The 22,706-nt window shown below is 39.2% G+C and overlaps 1 protein-coding gene across 1 annotated transcript in view; it reads right to left on the minus strand.

The window, feature by feature from the left end:
• LOC5569988 (transmembrane protein 208) overlaps nt 1-22,706 on the minus strand; it is a 47,622-nt gene that overhangs the window by 4,870 nt on the left and 20,046 nt on the right. The window contains exon 3 of the mRNA XM_001658827.2: nt 8,101-8,237. Within this exon, the coding sequence (XP_001658877.1) occupies nt 8,101-8,237 (137 nt within the window). The remainder of the gene's footprint in view (nt 1-8,100; nt 8,238-22,706) is intronic.

A 22,706-nucleotide genomic window follows, 5' to 3' on the forward strand; every position in this document is an offset into this window, starting at 1 on the left:
CACAACTGGTCCACTCCCGGATGCAAGCGATATTTTTCGGCCAGACAGCAGCTCGACAACGAACTACAAACCTGATTGCTGAAAATGACGCCACAAAAACGGATTCCATTGATCGTTGGTTCAGCAATCTTGAGAAATCTTGTTCGGATCTTCAGCAATCTTCAGAAATCTTATTCAGATTTGAAGCCAAACCAATATTTAAAAATGTATGTCAAAAGTCAGCAATATATATATATCGTTTCAAAGAAAACTTCATATTTTTGTTTCTTTTTTTTATTATTAGAGAAGGCTAAACAAAACAAAACAGTTCAAAAGCGCGTCATTTGTTTACCATTTGTGAACGCACATAAAATATAAATGCAAGATCATATGAATTAAACTGCATCTACCCTTCTCTTGTAGTTGCATTGCACATAAAAATTAAGAGTAACAGATTTCCTGGTTTTATCTGCAATATCAATATAATTTATGTGCAAAGCTTGATTGCAAAAATCTATGTGTGCAGCACATAAAAACTAGAGTGGGATTATTCTCAGTGTACTCAAACTTAAACCTTTTCACTTCAATACACATTTCATAAACCTAGTTTTTAAATCCTCATAAATACCACACACATCTCCTACAATTCTAGAAAGATTAGCAAACTAGGCGAAACTGACAAAATGTACACAATTCAAGAAAATATAGCGTTGAAATTGTGGCTTGATTGTCTATTCACTGCACTTAAACTTTTCCCCTTATCGATAATTTAATTATTCAAAAAACGCAAATTTGTAGAAGACGAAACTTCATCTCATGCAAAACCACACACTGTATTGATTACGCCTGTGTTTTTGTTTATCAAAGTGATGGGTGCATCTGAAATCGAAATCAAAACACGGCGATAGAAAACGGCGACACCGCAAACAAAAAATAAACAAGGCGTACATGGCGGGCTTAAGGCGAAGTAGGCCGTCATTGAAATCTGTACGCGTCGTTGATGATTGTTGCTAATTCATCTCACGATTTCGAATCAAAGAAAATCAGTTGGTTTTGCACTGACACAGCTGAAAAAGTATCAGCATACTTAATGCATGTTAGCGCGTAAAGTGATTCATTTTCAAGTCAATATAAACTATCAAGACTGCGTTTTATTACTTTGAAATGCATGCTGAAAAGTCATCATTGTTGCCAAAACGAATGACGGGCTACTTAGCCTTAATTGAAACCAGAAGGTAAACACGGCGCAAAAGTAATAGGCGACACTGAAAATAATATCGATAACAGGCTCATAATATTGGGCGATACTGGAATTCTCGAGTGAGTTTTAGGCGAAACATTATAAGATTTTTTTAAGTACGAAATAGCTAGGGAAATTGTAGGAGATGTGTGTGGTATTCATGAGGATTTTAAAAATATGTTTATGATATGTTATGAAAGAGAAAGGGTTGAAGTTTGAGTGTGTTTTCTCCAATTGGGATTAAAAATTGCACATGAGAATTTCATTGCTTATTTTCTCATTGTTATTGGTTTGTCAGATAGGTGCTTATCGCGAATCCCTCTCGAATTTCCCTAGCTATTTCGTACTAAAAAAAATATAAGGTTTCGCCTAATGGGTAGTATCCACTTCGTAAGTACTGTGCAAAAGGATAGGACAAGTAATGGCCAAGAAATACTTCAGCTGTCCAAATTACTTGAGCTGTATCCAGTTGACAAGTAGAGCTGATTTCGTAACATTGGTAACGCCTGCCGTACAAATCAAATGGAGCTGTCACTATTCCGTACGGAGAAATGTGCCGCTCAATTATTCCGCAAGTAAAAGTGACACTTCGCTCATACTGGATCAGCTGTCAAAATTACTTTGGTAATTAGCAACAAATTGTAGTTGACCGCTCTACTTAGGATGTGGATACCAGGCTTAAAACTCGAGAATGCCTGTATCGCCAAAAACACAGGCGTAATCAACAAGGGATTACTAAGAGTATGTTTTTCTGTTGCCTCTTATAAAACTAGCGGAGCTCACCCATACGAATCTGCACATCAACAAAGTAGCTGGTGCGAATGTGGGGAAATGAACCACGGCACACAAATTCAACGCATTACTTGTTGGGCAGAGGTGGACATACCACAACGCAGAACAGGGTCACCGAAGCGGAACGCGGAACCAGGATTTCGGTAGGAAAGAAACACAACTAATCAACTACTGTACGCAAGAGAAAGCTTTAATAAACACACGTCTGTACGGATTGAACATCACATTACGGATGAATGAAAAAATCAACTGTACTTTGCACTGTTGCTTTGCCTTCTCCTTCTCAATGATGCGCTTTTTGGCGCGCTCGCTCGACGGTGCAGTGGGTAGCATTCAGGGTTGCCACCTTGGTTACCACTCACCGAATACTGCACGGAGAGGAAACAGCATTGCATATTCCATCACTCCTCCTCAATGCTGATCCTCGCTGCATTCCTCGGAATATCTCCTCCTGACTTCTTGCTCTTCTGCCTTCTTGCGCTCCTGCCGTCGGCTCTTGCTATGCCAACAACGTATTCCGACAGATGACTAGGCGGGACACCCCGATTACTCCTCCTGGATCGACGCATGTCTTCAGGAGTTTCCTCCTCACTAGAATCTTGAACTTCTTCCTTCACTTGTAACGGATCTTGTTCTTCTCCCGTATTGTCCAAATCAAAATAGTCTTCTTCTTCGCTTCTGTTCAACTCGGATCCATCGAAATTGTTTTCGTCGGTAGACTTTGCCCCCGGGTACCACTCAACTTCACTACCTTCATTCACTTTCTCCTGTGATGAACACTTCGGATCCTGCATTTCCAAGAATTTCGCATCTCGACTTATCGTCACCATATCCGTTCCGGTATCCACGAACCGGTAGCCTTTATGCTCCTCCGAATAACCGATGAACGTCAACTTTCTCGCTTTGCTCTCGAACTTGCCACGTTTCACTCCTGGAACATGAACATATGCCGGACACCCGTATGCCTTCAGATGCCCCAGCTCAGGCTTTCGACCACACCACTTTTCGTACGGTGTCGTATCCACTGACCGGGACGGAAGCCTGTTCTGCAAGTATGCAGCAGAAACGCAAGCTTCTCCCCAGTAACGCTTGTCCAAACCAGCATCCAACAGCATCGTTGTAGCCATCTCCTGTAGCGATCTATTTTTCCTTTCCGCCACTCCGTTTTGCTGAGGCGTATACGCAGTCGTATACTGTGCCTTCATACCTTCGTCAGCAAAGAATCGCCGCAACTCTTCGTTGGCGTACTCGCCACCGCCGTCAATCTGTCCACTGACACGAGTCCACTTGCCAATGACGGAATGTACAACACGTCGGTTAGTTTCACTTCAATTTTACTTCCGTTTCCGTCCACGCCATACACAACACCTTCGCCACAACCAGCGGCGGTAACCACTTTACCGTTCGCCAACACTACACTTGGACCTTTTTGTTCTTTCAGCGATTTGAAGAAATTTCTGTCGCTCGTCATGTGCCGACTTGCTCCACTGTCAATGTACCAGCACTTTCGCTGATCCACTCCCGCCATGAAGCACACACTGGCACCGCAATTTTCGTCCGTCGCTTGTCTCGCGTTTTGCCTCACACGCACTCTGTCGTCCGGTTTCTTCTTCTCTTCGCTTTCTCTTTCTAGCTCCTGCTTCGCTAGCATAAACGAACGACAGTTGCGACGCAAATGACCAGGCTTGTCGCAAAAGAAGCATCTTCTCACCGGTGCTCTATTGCCGAGTCCACCCACGCTTTGCACTACCGCACTTTTCAACGCTTTCGTTTCACATTGCATTTCACTTATTTCGCCGGATCGCTCTCTCCGACGCTCGAACTCATCGATCAGCTTCGATTTCACAAGCTGCATCGTGATGTCCACATCGGCACGACTCTCTAACGCCGTGACCAAACCACCGTACGAATCAGGCAAGCTACGCAGGATCATCGCAATCCGCAGCGATTCCTCCAGCTGTTGGCCTGCATTCGTCAAACGGTCGAACAAATCGTCCAACACCACCAGATGACTCTCAAGGTCACCTTCTTCCGCGAGATTTAACGAGCACAGTTTCTTCAGCAAAGATACACGTGACGTTACCGTGTTCTTCTCGTGATAAGCACGCAACTGATCCCAAAACGCTTTTGCACTGTTTGCTTCCTTCACCAGTGCAAACTGGTTATCATCAATACACAATCCGATAGTGGCACGAGCTTTCCGGTCGTCTTTCGTCCACTGATCGGTCACTACAGCCGGCCTCGCATCACCGACCACATACCACAGCTCCTCCCTGGTCAGGAGCATCTCCATCCGGAACTTCCATATTTGCCAGTTCTGATTGTTCAGTCTGGCAAACGCAAACTTGTTCACATCCGCCATTTTGTCCACGCAAAATCACCACCGCGGAGAAACAACGCACACACACTCACACACGGCGTGATCACTTTCACTCTCTCGGAACCTTTTTCCTATGCAATCCGGAACCTTCCTTTCGGCACTGCTGGGCCCATAACCTGTTGGGCAGAGGTGGACATACCACAACGCAGAACAGGGTCACCGAAGCGGAACGCGGAACCAGGATTTCGGTAGGAAAGAAACACAACTAATCAACTACTGTACGCAAGAGAAAGCTTTAATAAACACACGTCTGTACGGATTGAACATCACATTACGGATGAATGAAAAAATCAACTGTACTTTGCACTGTTGCTTTGCCTTCTCCTTCTCAATGATGCGCTTTTTGGCGCGCTCGCTCGACGGTGCAGTGGGTAGCATTCAGGGTTGCCACCTTGGTTACCACTCACCGAATACTGCACGGAGAGGAAACAGCATTGCATATTCCATCATTACTTGCGTTTCATTCTGAAGAAATTGATTCACACTTCCTTTTTTTGTCTGTTATCTATGGTTTGATTTTCCGAAGAAACATTTGCTTTTCTGCAGCTCATTACCATCATCAGCTTTAGCAGATTTCGTTGTGCTTCACGCGTTTTGTACTGTTTTCTCTCGTAGGAAAAGGTAAACATCCGAAAGTATAGGTGTGTGAGTGGAATTTGACTCTGGAGTATAAATTATGCTCCCGATAAAGAGGCACAACTCAAGCTGTCAAATTCTATAGTGAAAAAATAGGACGCCATCCCTCTGGTAATCGATGAAGTGTGTTGTTTTGCATGAGGTGAAGTTTCGTCTTCTACAAATTTGCGTTTTTTGAATAGGTAAACTATCGGTAGGGGAAAAGTTTGAGTGCAGTGAATAGACAATCAAGCTACAATTTCAACGCTATATTTTCTTGAATTGTGTACATTTTGTCAGTTTCGCCCAGATCGCCAATCTTTCTAGAAATGGTTTGAATCCAAGATATGGACCAATGCACGAGCTCACTAATTTGAAGTTTTGAGCGGTGCCGAATTCACACGGCATCGCTCAAACGTTAAATAGTGAACTCGTGCATGGACCTATGCACGGGTTCACTATTTGACGTTTTAGCGGTGCCGTGTTATTTAGGTGACCATGGTAACGAATGAATTTGGCACCACTCAAACGTCAGATTCACTATTTGACGTTTGAGCGGTGCCGAATTAACTCGTTGCCGTGGGCACATAAATAACACGGCACCGCTCAAACGTTAGATAGTGAACTCGTGCATCGGTCCATAGGCCAGGAGAAGTGGATGAACTTGTCGTTCATTTTCCTGTCAATTTTCATACAAAATCTACTTTTTCTCTGCTATAAATTCACTCTGGGTGAACCACTTCCCCTGGCCTATTGGTCCATATGACGAGCGGTGCCGAATGCCGAATTCACTCATTGCCATGGTCACGTAAATAACACGGCACCGCTCAAACGTCAAATAGTGAACTCGTGCATCGGTCTATAGTTCAGGTTCAGCGACAGCCAGCCTATGGACATGCCCTATATCAACTGCAGCGATTTGCAGTAGACAGAGCCCTCTCTCTGACAAGCCAATCGAGCCCTCTGTCACCATAGAAGATGGTGTCTCCATCGAGGTCGTTAGCCTGGTGACAGCCGAACGCTACTATAGGGTGAGCGCAATCCCGACGAATCGCAATCGATTGAGATAACTCGAAAACTCAAAATACTCAAGAAGCGGAGAGAGAACCAATCCGCTCCTATGTCTGGTACGTTGATCATAAATATTGACTTCTCAGCTCCAATCTGGAGTTCGCCGGTTGGACTTCCGAAGCGAAGTTTTAAACGAACTAACTGTCATTGCTCTACCGGCTCAGCTTTTATCTCGACTGTTTTTGAAAACAGTCCGACATCACGTCGACGGAAGAAATTTCACTACAACGGAGAATTTGTCAATTCGAGCGCGCTAAAATCCTTCCACTTGAAAATGTGTTGGCGGCGCTACTGTCTGCTTTTATAAATGATAATCAATTTTGTAGTTTAGGGGATATAAATCCCGTTCTACCGGACAGAGATGAACCGAGAGTGTATCAACATGCCTGTTGTTAGCAAGCATAAATATGATCCGATAGATCACCGAATGACCGAATGAATCAAACAGAAATATTTTCTTTTCAACGATACTTAGAACATATATTGTTCATGAATGTCACAATGAGTTTAACGTGTATTACCTTAAGTTCGTTGATAAAGAAGATGAATTTGAGCGAAGCGCTCTTTCTGATGTTTATCGGGATGCAAAATGGAGCAATGCACGAGTTCACTAATTTGACGTTTAAGCGGTGCCGAATTCACTTGTTGCCATGGTCACGTAAATAACACGGCACCGCTCAAAAGTCAGATAGTGAACTCGTGCATCGGTCCATATTATGCGTGGCGCGAAAAATTCTCGCGCCGACTATCTTAACAAACGCTTGTAGATCGCCGCAGGTACTTCAAATCGTTTCAGTGTCTTCCGCGCGATCATGCCTTGGACAATCTACGGCGATCTACAAGCATTTTAGGAAGTTTTCAAGATCGCCGTCGCGATAAATAATCGCGCAATGCACAGTACTGTGCAAAAGGATAGGACAGGAAACGGTCAAGAAATGATTTCACTACCGAAATTACTTGAGTTGTACGCTGCTGAGAATAGGCCAGGAGAAGTGGATGAACTTGTCATTCATTTTTCTGTCAAATCTCATACAAAATCTACTTTTTCTTTGACAGAAATTCACTCTAGGTGAACCACTTCCCCTGGCCTATTAGAGCTGATTTCGTAACATCGGTAACACCTGTCATACACTCATAAACACGGGTAGTCACAAAATTACTAAATTTTAGTAATTTATGACTATTTTATATCTGCCTCTCCTTCATTCTGCAGGGAATTTTATTCCTATTTGTCAATTCGCCTGGGTTGCAGCATCGCTAAGCTTCAACCCAGGCGAAATGACACTTAGTGTAGAAATTCACAGCAGAACGAAAGAGAGGCAGATAGAAAATAGTAATTAATGCATAAACTTTAGTAATTCTGTGACTATGAACCAATGCACGAGTTCAATAGTTGACGTTTGAGCGGTGCCGTGTTATTCCTTGCAGAAATTTTATACAGCGATAGGATGGAGAACCACTTGGACACTTCCATGATTCACTTTGGCATTGGGGGTTTTTGTCGGCCGAATCATCTGAAATTTTGCAATAAGAAACGCGTCAGTACGACGCATATTGTTGCCAAATATGAGCACTGTAGTTTTCAAAAAACCCCACTGCCGAAGTGGCTCAAAAGTGCCAAGAATAGGACTCGGCTCCCTACCTGTTTAAACTGACATTTTTTTACCTGCTTACTGCGATCAGAGAAAAACATTTTCTTGGACGGTTCCTTTAAAGGAATTGTTCATGCATCAATATAGGGCAATAAATTACTTGTCAGCAACACACCAGGCTTTTATTCCGATGCGTAGAGAGTTTTTTCCCAGAAATGGTCGAGAAAATCACATTAAATGTGAAAATGAAAAAAGAAAATTTTTCTTTGGTGTCACTTCAAAGGGAGCTCTCTGTGAGAAAGTTCATGACACATTCAGTCAACGAATTTCTTTACCTTTCTTGAGCAAAACAGCATACTTTGCTTAGCTGAATAACAACAATTTTGTTGAGACTGTACTACATTTGAAAATTACTAGCTAATTGTACTTACTCTGCTACACCTCCATCTAAATTTAGATCGCTACCAGAATCCATTAGGCTTCCCGTGTCAGAATATTGAGGTTTACTCATCATAGCCATAAAATAATAACTACCACCATGGATCGCTGTTGTCAGAAGAATCATTATCTGAAAAACAAAATTCAAATTTTCAGGAACAGCTATGAACTAATCTACGATGACGTCACGCTGCAACTTCCAGCGGGAAGAAAACCTTTACTGCGGGCCGTGTTTATAAAAAATGAACGATTTCGCTGCGAATTCATCCACTCAATGGTCTTATCCACTGGTGTACTAAACGCACTCGATCGAAGAATTTTGACACTAGAGCGGGTCCAGATCACGTGGGGATCATACGGGAGCGTGCCCCGCTCAAGTTTCACAATTCTTGGACCGAGTGAATTTAGTATGCCGGTGGATTAGACCATTCTTGGACCGAGTGAATTTAGTACGCCGGTGCATGGTCTAATCCACCGGTGTACTAAATTCACTCGGTCTGAGAATTGTGACACTTGAGCGGGGTACGCTCACGTATGGTCCCCACGAGATCTGGACCCGCTATAGTGTCAAAATTCTTCGACCGAGTAATTTTAGTACACAAGTGGATATGACCATTAGACCATGTTCATCCGGTGAACATTCCTTCACTGAATGTTGGTCCGGATGTCATTTTATGTAAACACGGCCCGCATTTAGAGCGGAAAAGAAAAAGCAAATCGACAATAAAAGAAAACCATGGATAAGTCCATGGGAAATACATGCAATGCACACTCAAGACATAAACTGATATACTGCTTCGCGACTAAAAATGGGTGAACCAACGTGCGAAGTTCGAATTTTGACCAACTTCGCCGCGTCGCGAGTCACTTCGCTATAGTGCGCATCTATGCCCTCCGCCGTGTGCATTATGCGCACTATTGAGAATTGAGTTGCAACGCGGCAAAGTTGGTCAAAACTCGAACTTCGCACGTTGGTTCACTCTTTTTTAGTCGCGAAGCAGTATATTAATGTTGGAGTAGCTACAACAACTTCATGGTTCTTAAAATTACTATTCAGAATTATGTTGGAATTTAATGTGTTTGTCTTTATAATTACTGAAATGTTGTTGAAATTACTATGCCAGCAATAGATAAAATTTACTATCATGTGTAGTCAAGAGCACTATTCTCATGTGTTGGAGATAAATACAAGATCGTTAATTTTTAATGAACAATGTCATCATTTTTACTATGTGCATGGTAATTTAAACTACAAAAGCGAAGAAAAAATGCCCATATCAACATGGCTGTTTTTCTCCGTCAGCTTGTGAAAAGTTAACACAAGTGCGGACATAAAAAGTATTATTTGTAGTGTTTTGGGCGCAATAATAAACAACGTTTTGTTTATTTTTCATAATATTGTACCCATGTTGCTATTTATCTCGAGTTGGTAAGAAATATTCAAATCTAATACAAAAAAAAAACAAACAATTCTTCAACTAATTCTTTCCATGTTGCAGATGATACCATTCAATTTCCAGTCCCAATAAAGTGATCCAAATTATAATTAAGATTAATTTATCCTATTTTTTTTTGTGAGTATTCTACCAATCATCAATTTGTTACGGGATATTAATATTCACATTTTTGGACAGAAAACTCGAGCGATGTGGAGCTTAAGTTTAGCCGCCATAATCTTTCATCAGAGATCGATGCAAGCAAATACGAACATTACATTAATTACAGGACTCCACAACAAGCGCCGTCTTCATATCCAAGATTTCCTTTTTTATGAATTAAAGAACAATAAATCATCATAGAAATTATTTTTGTAATGGAATAGGTATATTTATTTAAAAAAAGTTGGAATAAATATAAAGAGTATTCAAACTTACTATTCGATGGCTGTCTTTTTAACCGCATCGCATGGTAAAAAAAATACAATTAATCGTTCTCAAAATTACCATGTAGCATGGTAGTTTTAACTGATACTTCGAATATCGTCAGCATGGTAAAAAATACCACACATCCTGTTTGAGATGAATGTGTAACGTAGTTTGCACAAATCAAGTGGTGCGGTGTATTTAATTTAAACCATCAACATGGTAATTTTTACTGCAATGCTGCTCTCAGTGTACAAGTTTAAAAAAACACAAAACGCAGGGTTGGTAGCGACTGACTGTCTTAAATATGGGAACTTTAGAGACCTGCAAAAAGAGACCCAACAGGAACCAAAAAGATGCCGAAAATAGACCAAACAAGAAACGAGAAAAAGAAACCATTCAGAAACCAGGAGATAGAAGTGTTCAAAAGTTGTTTGACGTTAACTACGTCATACGGCGACATACTGGGTGTCAATTGAAAACCTAAAGTTTTGCGACCGTCACGAAATGATGTTGGGTTTTAAACGCTAATAACTCAACCATGTCGATAGATTTTCAATATTTTTCCACCAATCGGTCGGAAATTTATACAACATTCAACTTGAATAGAGAAAACTATTGATTATCGACAATAAACTATTGAAAATTGGGAAAATGTCGACCCCTTTCTTAAGCAACCACTCACGTTCAAGCAGTTTTCCAAGCTTCTTTTGCGTTCCGCTTCGCACTATAAAAGCAGACCGATTTCTGCTTCTTCGCTCACTAAAAGGGACGAATGACCCTCGGGTTAAAATCCCCCTCATCAAACAACAACAACAACTTCTTCGCTCATTCTTCTTTTTGCCGTCGGACTGTGCTCACGTTCGGGCGAGTCATTCTCGTTTCGTTTTGCGTTTGAACACGCTTCTCAATTCTTTTTGGGTCCAAGGAATTTAATACACATGTACTCGATTCCCGAATTTTGACACTAGAGCGGGTCCAAATCACATGGGAGCGTGCCCAAAATTACTAAATTTTAGTAATTTATGACTATTTTCTATCTGCCTTTCTTTCATTCTGCAGGGAATTTCATTCATGTTTGTCAATTCGCCTGGGTTGAAGCACCGCTAAGTTTCAACCCAGCCGAAATGACAGTTAGTGTAAAAAATCACAGCAGAATGAAAAAGAGGAAGATAGAAAACAGTCATTAGCATGAGCATGAGCATGATTGACCGCCCGCAGTTGCTACTCCGTTATTGCCGGAACAGCTGTACTTACACAGAGAACCAACAGACGCTACTCAGGATCAGTAGCGTCCTCAATGTGTAAGTACTGGTGCTCTCATTATTATAACAAACAATACCGGCGCCGGCTGCGTCCGAATGCAGGTCAATTTGGGAATAGGAGGGAAATGTTGACGTGTTACTTGCTTTATGGAAGCCGAGGAGTCCTCTGCACTTCCACAAGAAAACACTGGGAGTTTGGATATGGGAAAGGATTCGTTTTAGTAAATGATAAAGATATAATTTTAAATGAATACGTAAACATATACACGGATGATCGATAACGATAGTGCGGTTACTATGCGATCCATACACGATCCGAATTCCGTCGCTTGCCCACAAAGGAGCATGCAACAGATTCAACGGATCAAAAACTACTGACGCGTCGTTGCTTTTTTCACTCACACGCTTTGTTTTCGTTTTTTCTTCACCAAAACGCGAACCGGACACAATTAATCCGGATTCCGTCGCTCACCCTCAAAGGAGCATGCAACAGATTCAACGGATCAAACACTTCTGACGCGTCGTTGCTTTTTTCTCTAGCACGCTTTGTTTTCGTTTTTTCTTCAGCAAAACGCGAACCGGACACAATTGATCCGGATTCCGTCGCTCGCCCACAAAGGAGCATGCAACAGATTCAACGGATCAAACACTTCTCAGGAATATAGAAAACAGTCATTAGTGCATAAACTTTAGTAAATAAGGCCGGAACAAATTTGAAATTTTACTTCGGTCAAATTTTTTAAAAATTCAGAGGGGGGCAATAAATAAAATGTTTTATTTTCAGTGTTGGTTTCCATTATTGTTTTCGTGATTTTTGCTAGTTTAAAATCTGTTAATGCTAATAGGTTTTCTTGAAAAAAATTGTTTTAAAATTATGTTTACGCTATTTTTACCTTAATTTGAAGTATGCACTTCAACAGAAAAGTAATCGCCTATCTCGATGCGTGGGAAATTTCTTGCAAGAAATGCTTAAGAAATGCATTTTTCTTTGATCGCAGTACGCTGTTGAAAAGAAATGTCATTTCCAATGGAGTTCACTGTAGAAAATTTCTCGAACATTTCTTTCATTTCTTTAGCAGAAATTTTTACTTTTCTTTATTGCGCTTCTTGAGATATATTTTAAGTTCTCTCTTTCTTGTGACAGTCAATCAGTTATGCGCCAGGGTGAATCTCTTATCATGGACAGCGCGCTTATTTTCCCTGCTAAGAGCAAATCTGCCCTTAACGGTAGCATTCAATCCACACAACACTGCGCGCAACTACCTGGCGCTCAATTAATAATACCACAGAAAATTTAAGAAAAATTCTCGCAACGTTTGTATCTCAGTCTATATTTAAACGGACCAAAATTTATACCCGTACCTTGCAGCATACATAAACACTTCACAACGGTCAGCTGGTAGACCAGTTTTGAAATTTGTCCTCGTTTTCGTTGGCCACACACAATGGATCTGGGCAGCGCGTAACTGGCTCGACGAAAGTAAAATTTTACAAAATATTCGCAATAGCTGAACAGCATACCTAGCTTAACAGTTTATCCTTACACGCAAACAAATTTTGTTGTATGATCTACCGAATCCATGGTAAAATTAAGAACTGCACCAACGATTTTCAACCGACTACAAAAATCTGTTAAGTTTACTATAATCTGGTGAAAATCACTGAGCAGTGCACTAAATGTGACTATGTCCATAGTAACTTCGACTACACAGCATTGTATTTCGATCCGTGACACCCACCGTACAACACGGTGTGGTCAAAAGTATAATGCCAAACTTGTCAAATCTAGAATGTTTCTAGTCATTAATACTACAACTGTGGTTAAATAAACAGAATATATTTTCTTGAGTAGTGATGTTGACTATGTTTTGGTAGAGCTAACAGATAAATGTAGTCGGTTGAAAATCGTTGGTGCAGTTCTTAATTTTACCATGGATTCGGTAGTTTCTACAATAAAATTCATTTCAGTGTACAGAATGAAATATTTTAGTGATTCCATGAATTATCATTTCTATAAACCTTTAAAGAACATCTTGTCAAATGTATAAATATTGAAAGCGTAATCATCATCACCAAGCTGCGTATCAAATGTGTTACTACAACTTGTCTTCATTGCGTTGTGTAGACGTTATGAATTTATTTTTCGTTAAAGAATAAAATTATTTTTTATGAGGAAAAATGCTTCATAAACATAAAACTGAATCTAGAATAATTGTCATCAAAGCTGCTTTTCAAAACACATTATTCCACATTCGCTAATGTTTCCAAAGAACTTCACACATGTGGGCGTGGAAGGGCAATATATTGCCAGTTTTCTTCAAATCTAGTGACATATTTTTACAACCACAAGGATATAACCTACATGCTACATCAAATTAAAACAATTTCAGTTTAATTTGAAGTTCTAAGTGCAATATTTTCGCAGTTTTCCTAAAATTGTCATTAGTTGAAACACAATTTTAAAGCTGTTCTTGTTGATTTTATTAGTTAAGTATTTTCTCTCACCAAAACAATACTAAGGTTGGAAAACTTGAAGATTGCTGTTATTGAAATTCTAATTATAAACAATGTAATACGATCAATGTTATGAAAATTGAAAAAAAACGTGATAATAGTTTAAAACATTTTGATTGACGGGTATAGAGCTTAGTGACATTTGAACACACGTAGACGTCATACACAGTTTGTTTTTGTTTTCCTCAACGAAACTAGCACACACTTTCCAGACTCATAAAAATGCATGTGGAAATATAACCCAATTTGAAATATTTACACCCAGATTATGGGTGTTTTCCGAGTGCAGAGTGCATATTGTTTTCCTCTAAGGTTCACAACCACATCTACACTAGGGCACCCATACTATTGAGCGTCATAACCACTATACGCTGCAAAACATGGTTTTGCAACATATGAAACTAAAAAACACTCTCTTTCGTACATAGTCTACCTCGCCTATTTTTTAGGGAAGGTTTTCCGCCAATGGTCTTATGCACTGGTGTACTAAGCTAACTCGGTCGAAGAATTTTGACACTAGAGCGGGTCCAGATCACGTGAGGATCATACGGGAGCGTGCCCCGCTCAAGTGTCACAATTCACTCGAGCTGTGATGTTAAAGTCACCAAAATAGCTTTGGTGAGCGAATTTGACGGATAGCGCCGACAATTTTTGTCGCATAGGATTCATCGAATGTAGCGCGGTTGTTGCACCATGGCCAGATTCATTTCCCGAGCGCGTGCATGGAAAGAAATAACAATTGTGATTTAAAATAAACAGTAGCGGAAAATCAACTGATGATCATTGTCGTTCTACTATTATCAAACATTTTAATAAAAATAAAATGCTTTTAGAAGTGCGCAGCAATGCTAAATCGGTTTGATGTATTCTGCGCAGTTCATATGTATTTTCCACACGTTTTCCTATAATTGTTTTTTAATCCACTTCGATACCGTCAATCCGCCCCCAAACTGGATGGCGTACACTCAGCTTAAGGTGATTATAAAACGAAGCCAAACAAGGGCACAAGACTGAAGAATCTGACAACAGTTTGCGTTGAAAACCAATCAATCTGCTTGCTTGCTGGTGGTGACTAATGGGATAAATTTTCAACGGTGAGAGCTGTTTGGTTCTCAAGTCTTGTGCTTTTGAAAATTTGAGGTGTGGCTTTGTTCTATAATCACCTTAACGCAATTTATAATTAAGTATTGAGTTGTAAATATTAGTATATATTAGTTGTGTTGCTAGAGGACATCTTGAAAATTCACTGAGATTCTTTCAGAAACCCTTCTGAAATTATTATATGTAGTTATTTCTTTGATCGCTCTGATTTTTCCAATAACCTCCTTGGGACTTCCTATTGGACTATCCCAGAAACCCATCTTGGGTTATTATTTATCTTTGGAAATCCTTTCAGGATTCTGCTGTAAAATTCTGGAATTCTGCCGAAAATGATTTAATGATTGCTTTCCAGTGTAATGGAATCTATTTTAAAAATCTGGGTTCGGGGATTCTCACAAAATTTCTCGGGATTTCTTCTGGAAATCCAATCAAAATTATTATTTAAATTCTGATGTTTTCCTCGTAATTCTTCAGTATTTCTTCCGTGAAACTCTTTGAAAGTTCTTCAAAATCCCTTTGAGATTCTTTCCGAAAAATGTCTTAGATTATACCTATTATTCTAGAATACTCTCGGAAAGACGCCTGATACTAAAATCAAAAAAATCTATTATTTCACTTCACTTTCTTCCGTGCAAATTCTTGGGATTCTTTCGGAAATTCCTCTGGAATTCTTTTGTAAATCCCAATGGAATTCTCCCAGAAATCCCTGTGGAATACTTCCGAAAATCCTGCTAAGAATCTTCCAGATGACGGGGATTTTTTTAAATCTTTATTTATGGAAATCATCCGAAAATTCCTCTGTAATTGTTTGTAAATCCTCCTTATATTCTTACAGAAATCCTTCTTATATTCTTACAGATTTATTGCTATTGATTTTATTGTTTCTGCCTGAGATAATTTTGTATATCCAGAATTATTCCGAAAATTCCTTCGTGATTCTTTAGAATTTTTTTCTAAGATTTTTTGAGAAAAAAAAAACTCTGTGATTCTTCTGGAAATTCATAAGGAAGTGTTTTTGATTTTTTTCGTGATTTATCATTGATTCTCCTTGAAAATTTTCTTAAATCCTTGGCAGAATTTTCTGAAAATCCCTCTTGACTTCAAATGGAAATCCTCCAAGAAAACTATCGGACAGTCACTGGGACTTTAAAAAAAATACCTATGAGATTCTTTGATTACTGATTTCTTTTTCTGAGCATCTTTTGAAAGTGACTTTTAAATGGTTCTGGAAATTCCATTTGAAATTATTCCGTAAATCTTTCTGGAGCTCTTCTGGACATCGTAATTATTCTGGAAAATATTCATGAAATCGTCTGGATGTCTGTGACTTTTCATTGAATCTTCAGGGGTTCTTGCGAAATAACTTCTGGGATTCTTTTGGATATCACTGTAAAAAACATTCAAAATCCATTCGAAATTCTCCTGAGATTGTTTCAGGAATTTACGAGAATCCTTAAAATAATTCCTTTAGAAATCTCCCTGATAATATTTTAGTGATTTCTCTGTGGTTCTTCTGTAAATCGACCTGGGATTCTTCCGGAAATCCTCCTTTAATTCCAAAGCAATTTCCAGAAGAATTTTCAGAAGGATATTTTTAAGAATCCTGTATATTTTTCCCTAAGAATCTCAATGTATTTAAACAAAATACCAGGACAATTTACGGTTGAATCCCACAAAAACTTCCGGTGGAATTCTTGTTGAATTCCAGTCGTATTTCCGGATGAATTTCGGCAGGTTTTACGGAAGAATCCCAGCAGAATTTCTTGAAAAATTCCAGTAAAATTTCTGGAAGAATCTTTGAAAGATGTTTTGAAGTCCTCCAGCAGCATAACAGAAAGAAATCTGGGGGTATTGTAGAAGAATTTCCGAAAGAATCCTAGAGAGATAGTCGAAATAATAACAGTTTTCTTGAAAAATTCAGGAAACTCCCAGAGTCTAGAGGTAATTCGGGAAGAATTTCTGCAAGAATCCTTAACAGAAGGATTTGAAGTATCCTTAGAAAGATTTTCGAAAGTATCCCAGAAGGCTTCCCGAAAGAATGCTAGAAAGATATCTGGAAGATTTCCTACAGGATTTTTGGAAGAGTCCCAGACAAATTTCAAGAATATGGACGTAAAAATCTCAGTGGCATTTCTAGAATAATTTCAGAAAGATTTTCGGAAGCATCCTCGAAAGTATTCTAAAGGGATTCCGAAAGCATCTCAGGTGATTTCCGGAAGAATACCAGAGGTATTCTCATAATAATCCCAGAAGTATTTCCGGAAAAGGCCAGAGTTATTTTCGGAGGAATTCTCGACGAATTTGTAGTAGAGTCGTAGTACATTTTTTGGCAAAATCCTCTAAAAATATCCAGAAGAATTGCATCAGGATTTTTGTTAGAATCTTCCATTGAATTTCCGAAAGAATCTTCGAGAATTTCGATTCGAATTTGATTTCCAGGATTTCAAAAGTAATCCTTAAGGAGATAAACGCAAACTCACATACAGATTTATGCAAATATTCCAATAAGATGTCCAGAAGAATCACAAAGGATATCCGAAAGAATCTCAGATATAGTACCGGAATGCTAACGATGTTTTTTAGATGAGTTCAAAAGCGATATATGTAAGTATTCTGTGATTTCCAGAAGAACTTAGAGAAAAATCAGAAATAATCTTTAGATTTCCAGAACAATCCCAGAGAGGTTTTGAAGGATTCATAAGTGATTTAAGGAAGAATCCCAGGAGGGAAATTCCATAGAATTCTGGAGTAATTTCTGGACCAATGTCTTTTTATATGCTGTATCAATATTTACAAGTAATTATAATAAACAAGTATTTATGGAACAATAACAATTTTAATTTATCGCCATAATTGAACGACAATTTTAATTAGAATGTGCATCCACCACATCATCCCTCTCAGAAGGATCGTGATTCTAAATATTTTTTTTTGCGGTGATTCAGAATTGTAATCACATACTAGTTTAATTGTATGTGGTGTCATTCAATATTTAAAATAAGATTCGTTAAGCCTAACATGTTGATCCTTCGACATGAACCAACGAGCATTGCTTGAAATAATGAGATTTTTTCGATTACTTTGATTACTAATTCCTTTTTCTGAGGGTCTTCTAAAAGTTACTTTCAAATGATTCCGAAAATCCCGTTTGAAATTATTCCATGAATCTTTCTGCAGTTCATCTGGACATCGGAATTATTCTGGAAAATATTCATGAAATCTTCTGGATGTCTGTGAATATCCTTTAAATCTTTCAGTAATTCTGGCGAAATAACTTCTGGGATTCTTTTGAATATCACTGTAATTTGGATTTAGAATTCTCATGGGATTATTTCAGATATTAACGATAATCCTTCATACAGAAGTGATGTTTCTGTGAATCGCCTTGGAATTCTTCTGGAAATCCTTCTATAATCCCAAAACAATTCTCAGAAAATTTTTCAGAAGGATATTTTTAAGAATCTCAATGGAATTTCTGAAAAATACCAGAACGATTTACGGTTGAATCTCACGAAAACTTCTGGTGGAATTCTTGAATGATATCCGGAAGAATGACAGTCGTATTTTTGGATGAATCTTAGCAGGTTTTACAGCACAATCCCAGCAAAATTTATTGAAAAATTTAGAATAGAAAGATATCCGAAAAAAAAAACTCCAACAGGATTTTTGTAAGAGTCCCAGGAGTATTTCAAAGATATTGGCGTAAAAATCTCAGTGGAATTTCTTGAAGAATTTCAGAAAGATTTCCGAAAGCATCTCAAGTCATTTTTGGAAGAATACCAGAGGCATTCTCATAAGAATACCAGAAGTATTTCCGGATAAAAATCTAGAGTTATTTTCGGAGGAATTCTCGAAGAATTTCTAGTAGAGTCGTACATATTTTGATAAAATCCTCTTTAAATATCCAAATGGATTGCATCAGGATTTATGGTAAAATCTTCCATAGTATTTCGAAAACAATTTTCAAGAATTTCAAAGAATTTAATTTCCTGGATTTCAAAAGTAATCCTTAAGGAGATACACGCAAAATCACATACAGAGTTCTGCAAAAAAAATCCAAAAAGATGTCCAGAATAATCGCAATGGGATATCCGAAAGAATCTCAGAAGTAATACCGGAATGGTAACGTTTTTTTTATGAATCCCAAAGCGATATCTGGAAGAAAATTCAGAAATAATCTCAAGATTTTCAGCAGAACAATCCCAGAGAGGATTTGAAGGATTCATGAATGATTTAAGGAAGAATCCCGGGAGACGTTCCCAAAGAATTCTAGAGTACTTTCTGGAACATTTTTTTTTTCATATGATTTATATATAAAAATACTTTGATTCAAATATATTTCTTGTGTAGCATTAAGTTTAACTACAGACATAGCTCGTAACATCAATAATAAATTAAATTTATAAATCTTTTAAACACATCCAAATTAAATAACAGTTCAAAGAGTAAAATACCATTCTCATGAGTTTTTGAGAATCATATGGTCGGTGTTTAGACAGACCAGACTAGATGAATTTTGGAGCTCTAAGGATACGTAAAGAATTCCATCAATTTTAAATCTTCCATGTTATTTTGATACAAATGTATCATCAAATAGATAAGTTCCATTATTACAGTAAATATCTATAATATTTTGATGTTTCACATGTTTGGGGTACATTTTTCTTACTCGATTGAAAAAACACTTGGTTCAGTCTGTCTGAACACCGACCATATCTATGTTTGCTATTTGATATTTAAATACTTGAATTGTGCTGTATCAATATTTACAGGTAATTATAATAAATAAGTATGTATAGAACAATAACAATTATAATTTATCCCCATAAATGAACGACAATATTGATCCTCAGAAGAATTTTGATTCCCAATATTTTTTTTTGCGGTGGTTCAGAATTGAAAATATCAAAAGTCTATTGTAATCACATCCTTTTTGTTCAATTGCATGTGGTGTTATTCGATATTTAAAATAAGATTCGTTAAGCCGAACATGTTGATCCTTCCACAAGAACCAACAACAAGCATTGCTTATGTTAAGAGATTTTATCGTAATGCACAACCAGCCTAAACGTTCTTCCCCTTTTGTATATGTACTAATTATAATTTCAAATTATTTTAATTAAATTAGTTGTGTTGTCTACTATTGTACACGGCAATATGTTTCAAAATAAGTGGAGCTGCTTTTAAAACAAACTTTAACATCGATCAACCAAACCATAGAATATCCAATAGCGAAAAAATAATAATAATAACCGATCATTGCAAATCGAGCCGAACTGGCGCTCTTTCCGTGCGCACGCGCTCTTTCCGTGCGCACGCGCTCTTTCCGTGCGCACGCACTCTGTCCGTGCGCATGCGCTTTCTGCAGAGCTGTCAAACAGACTTTTGTGCCTTCCTTCTTTCGCTCTCCTTCAACTCAACAACTCAGCACGATCCACCTCGCGGTGGATTGGTGAGCTGTCTGGTTGTTGCAGATGAACACTTATCGTGTAGCGTGACATCATCATTGACAGTAAGCTTGCAACTCACCAGACAAACGATAGGTGTAATTAACAACTGGACTTCGGTCTGAGAATTGTGACACTTGAGCGGGGCACGCTTCCGTATGCTTCCCCACGTGATCTGGACCCGCTCTAGTGTCAAAATTCTTCGACCGAGTCAGTTTAGTACACCAGTGGATAAGACCATTAGACCATCACCCAATTTCCTCACCGGACACTGAGAAAAATCTACACGTCAAGGTCGTGTGTTTTACTTATAGATTTGCGCAATGAGGAAAACCACATGATTTGAGTGTGGTAGCCATATGGATTTCATCATTGATTTCACGGTACAATAACATGTGTATCAACATTAGGTTGTCATGTGAAACAAACATGAACTTCCAAATATTTATTTATTTATTTATTTATTTATTTGTCACTGTCTCGAATTATTGAAATCCCACAGACTGTTTCTTAATCTAAATCCTTAATCCTATTCTTAAAAACATACTTAGACACATTAAAATCGAACAAAGCACTAACACTATTAAACAGACGAAGGCACTTGGACAGCGGGTTGTTGAATCCATAAGACGTTCTATGCCGCCTGATGAGTAGCAAGTCCCGTTCTCGCAAATGGCGATTGGGTGCGTAGAATGGAACATTGTCGAGAAGCGATGAACAATCTAAGTTCCCCTTTAAAAGGTCGAATACGATAAGTCGCTGTAAATTGTTGCGTCTGGAAGCAAGTGTCTCGATATCTATCAGTCTACAGCGGGCTGGGTATTCTGGCAGGTTTACGGGATCAGACCATGGCAGTTGACGAAGAGCATATCGAATAAAACTTCGCTGGACTCTCTCCAACCGGACGATTTGTGTCGTGTGATGCGGTGACCACACACAAACTGCGTATTCTAAAATACTACGAACTAAAGAGCAGTAGAGCGACTTGAGTGCATATACATCCTTAAAATAATTGGTGGTGCGACGAACGAATCCTAGAGCGGCAAAAGCCTTTGCGGTAGTGAGGGAGACATGCTCATTGAAACGTAGTTTGCTGTCGACAGTAACTCCAAGGTCGCGTATTGAATCCACGCATTCGATCCGTTCCGATCCGACCATATACTCAAAATCAATTCGTGAGTGTCGACGAGAGAATGCAATCGATTTACATTTTTTTATATTCAGCTCCATACCGTTCTGCTGGCACCAATTCACAAGCTCATCTATATCGTTCTGTAGCGCACAGCAATCCAAATGAGACATGATTACCCTGTAAATTTTCAAATCGTCCGCGTACAACAATTTTCCTGATTTTAGTCGGAAGCAGAGGTCGTTGATGAAGAGAATGAATATCAGCGGTCCTAACACGCTACCCTGCGGCACGCCCGACGTGATTGAGATAACGCGAGAACGCGTGCCGTTGATACTGACGAACGCCTTACGCTGCGTTAGATAGGACTGCAACCATAGAGCTATCCAATTTGGAAAACCTAGGTGTCTAAGCTTTGCAATAGCGAGATCATGCGGGACTTTATCAAATGCTTTGGAAAAGTCGAAGTAGATGGCGTCTACCTGGTGCTTATTTTCGATTTCGGTCGAGAGAAAGTTTGTGAACGTCATGAGATTTGTCGTAGTTGAACGCTTTTTGACGAATCCGTGTTGAAATTCTGATATCAGAGGTTGACATGCAGTGTACAAAACGCTATGGATTAATTCTTCAAAGACTTTCCCCAGGCAGCATAAAATCGAGATTCCTCGATAGTTTTCAACTGCACGAGTAGAACCTGCTTTGAAGATCGGAGTGATTGAGGCTGTTTTCCAGAGCATCGGAAAAGTGCTGTCATGGAGCGATCGATTGAAAATTATCGTCAGCGGAATTTGAAGAGAATCAGCGCACTCCTTGAGAAACAACGGAGGAAGATTATCTGTCCCTGGTCCCTTTGTGATGTCGAGTTTTCGCAAGGCGGACGAAACATCTTGCTGTGTGACATCGAAACGTGCGACATTCAAATCGAATGCTGGACAATTGCTAACACAGTCAGGCGAGAACGTTGGTGAGTTTGTGCAGTACACGCTTTCGAAAAATTCTGCAAACAAATTAGCAACGCCTTCGGGAGAGTTGGCGACGGTGTCATTGAATGTCATTTCGGCAGGGAATCTATTAGCACGCTTGCGATTCCGAATAAACGTCCAGAAACCGGAGGGATCCTGCTTTGCAGTCGTTTCCATGTTGGTAACGTAGTTTCGGAACGAGGTTGTTTGACATTCTTTGTAACGGGATTCGATGATACGAAGATTGTCTCGATTCTGAACGGTCCGCGATCGAATATAGCGTCTACGAGATTTGCGCACAACGTTGCGAAGGTGTTGC

Source organism: Aedes aegypti, chromosome 2 (assembly GCF_002204515.2).
Source record: "Aedes aegypti strain LVP_AGWG chromosome 2, AaegL5.0 Primary Assembly, whole genome shotgun sequence".
In the NCBI taxonomy this organism is placed as follows: Eukaryota; Metazoa; Arthropoda; class Insecta; order Diptera; family Culicidae; genus Aedes; species Aedes aegypti.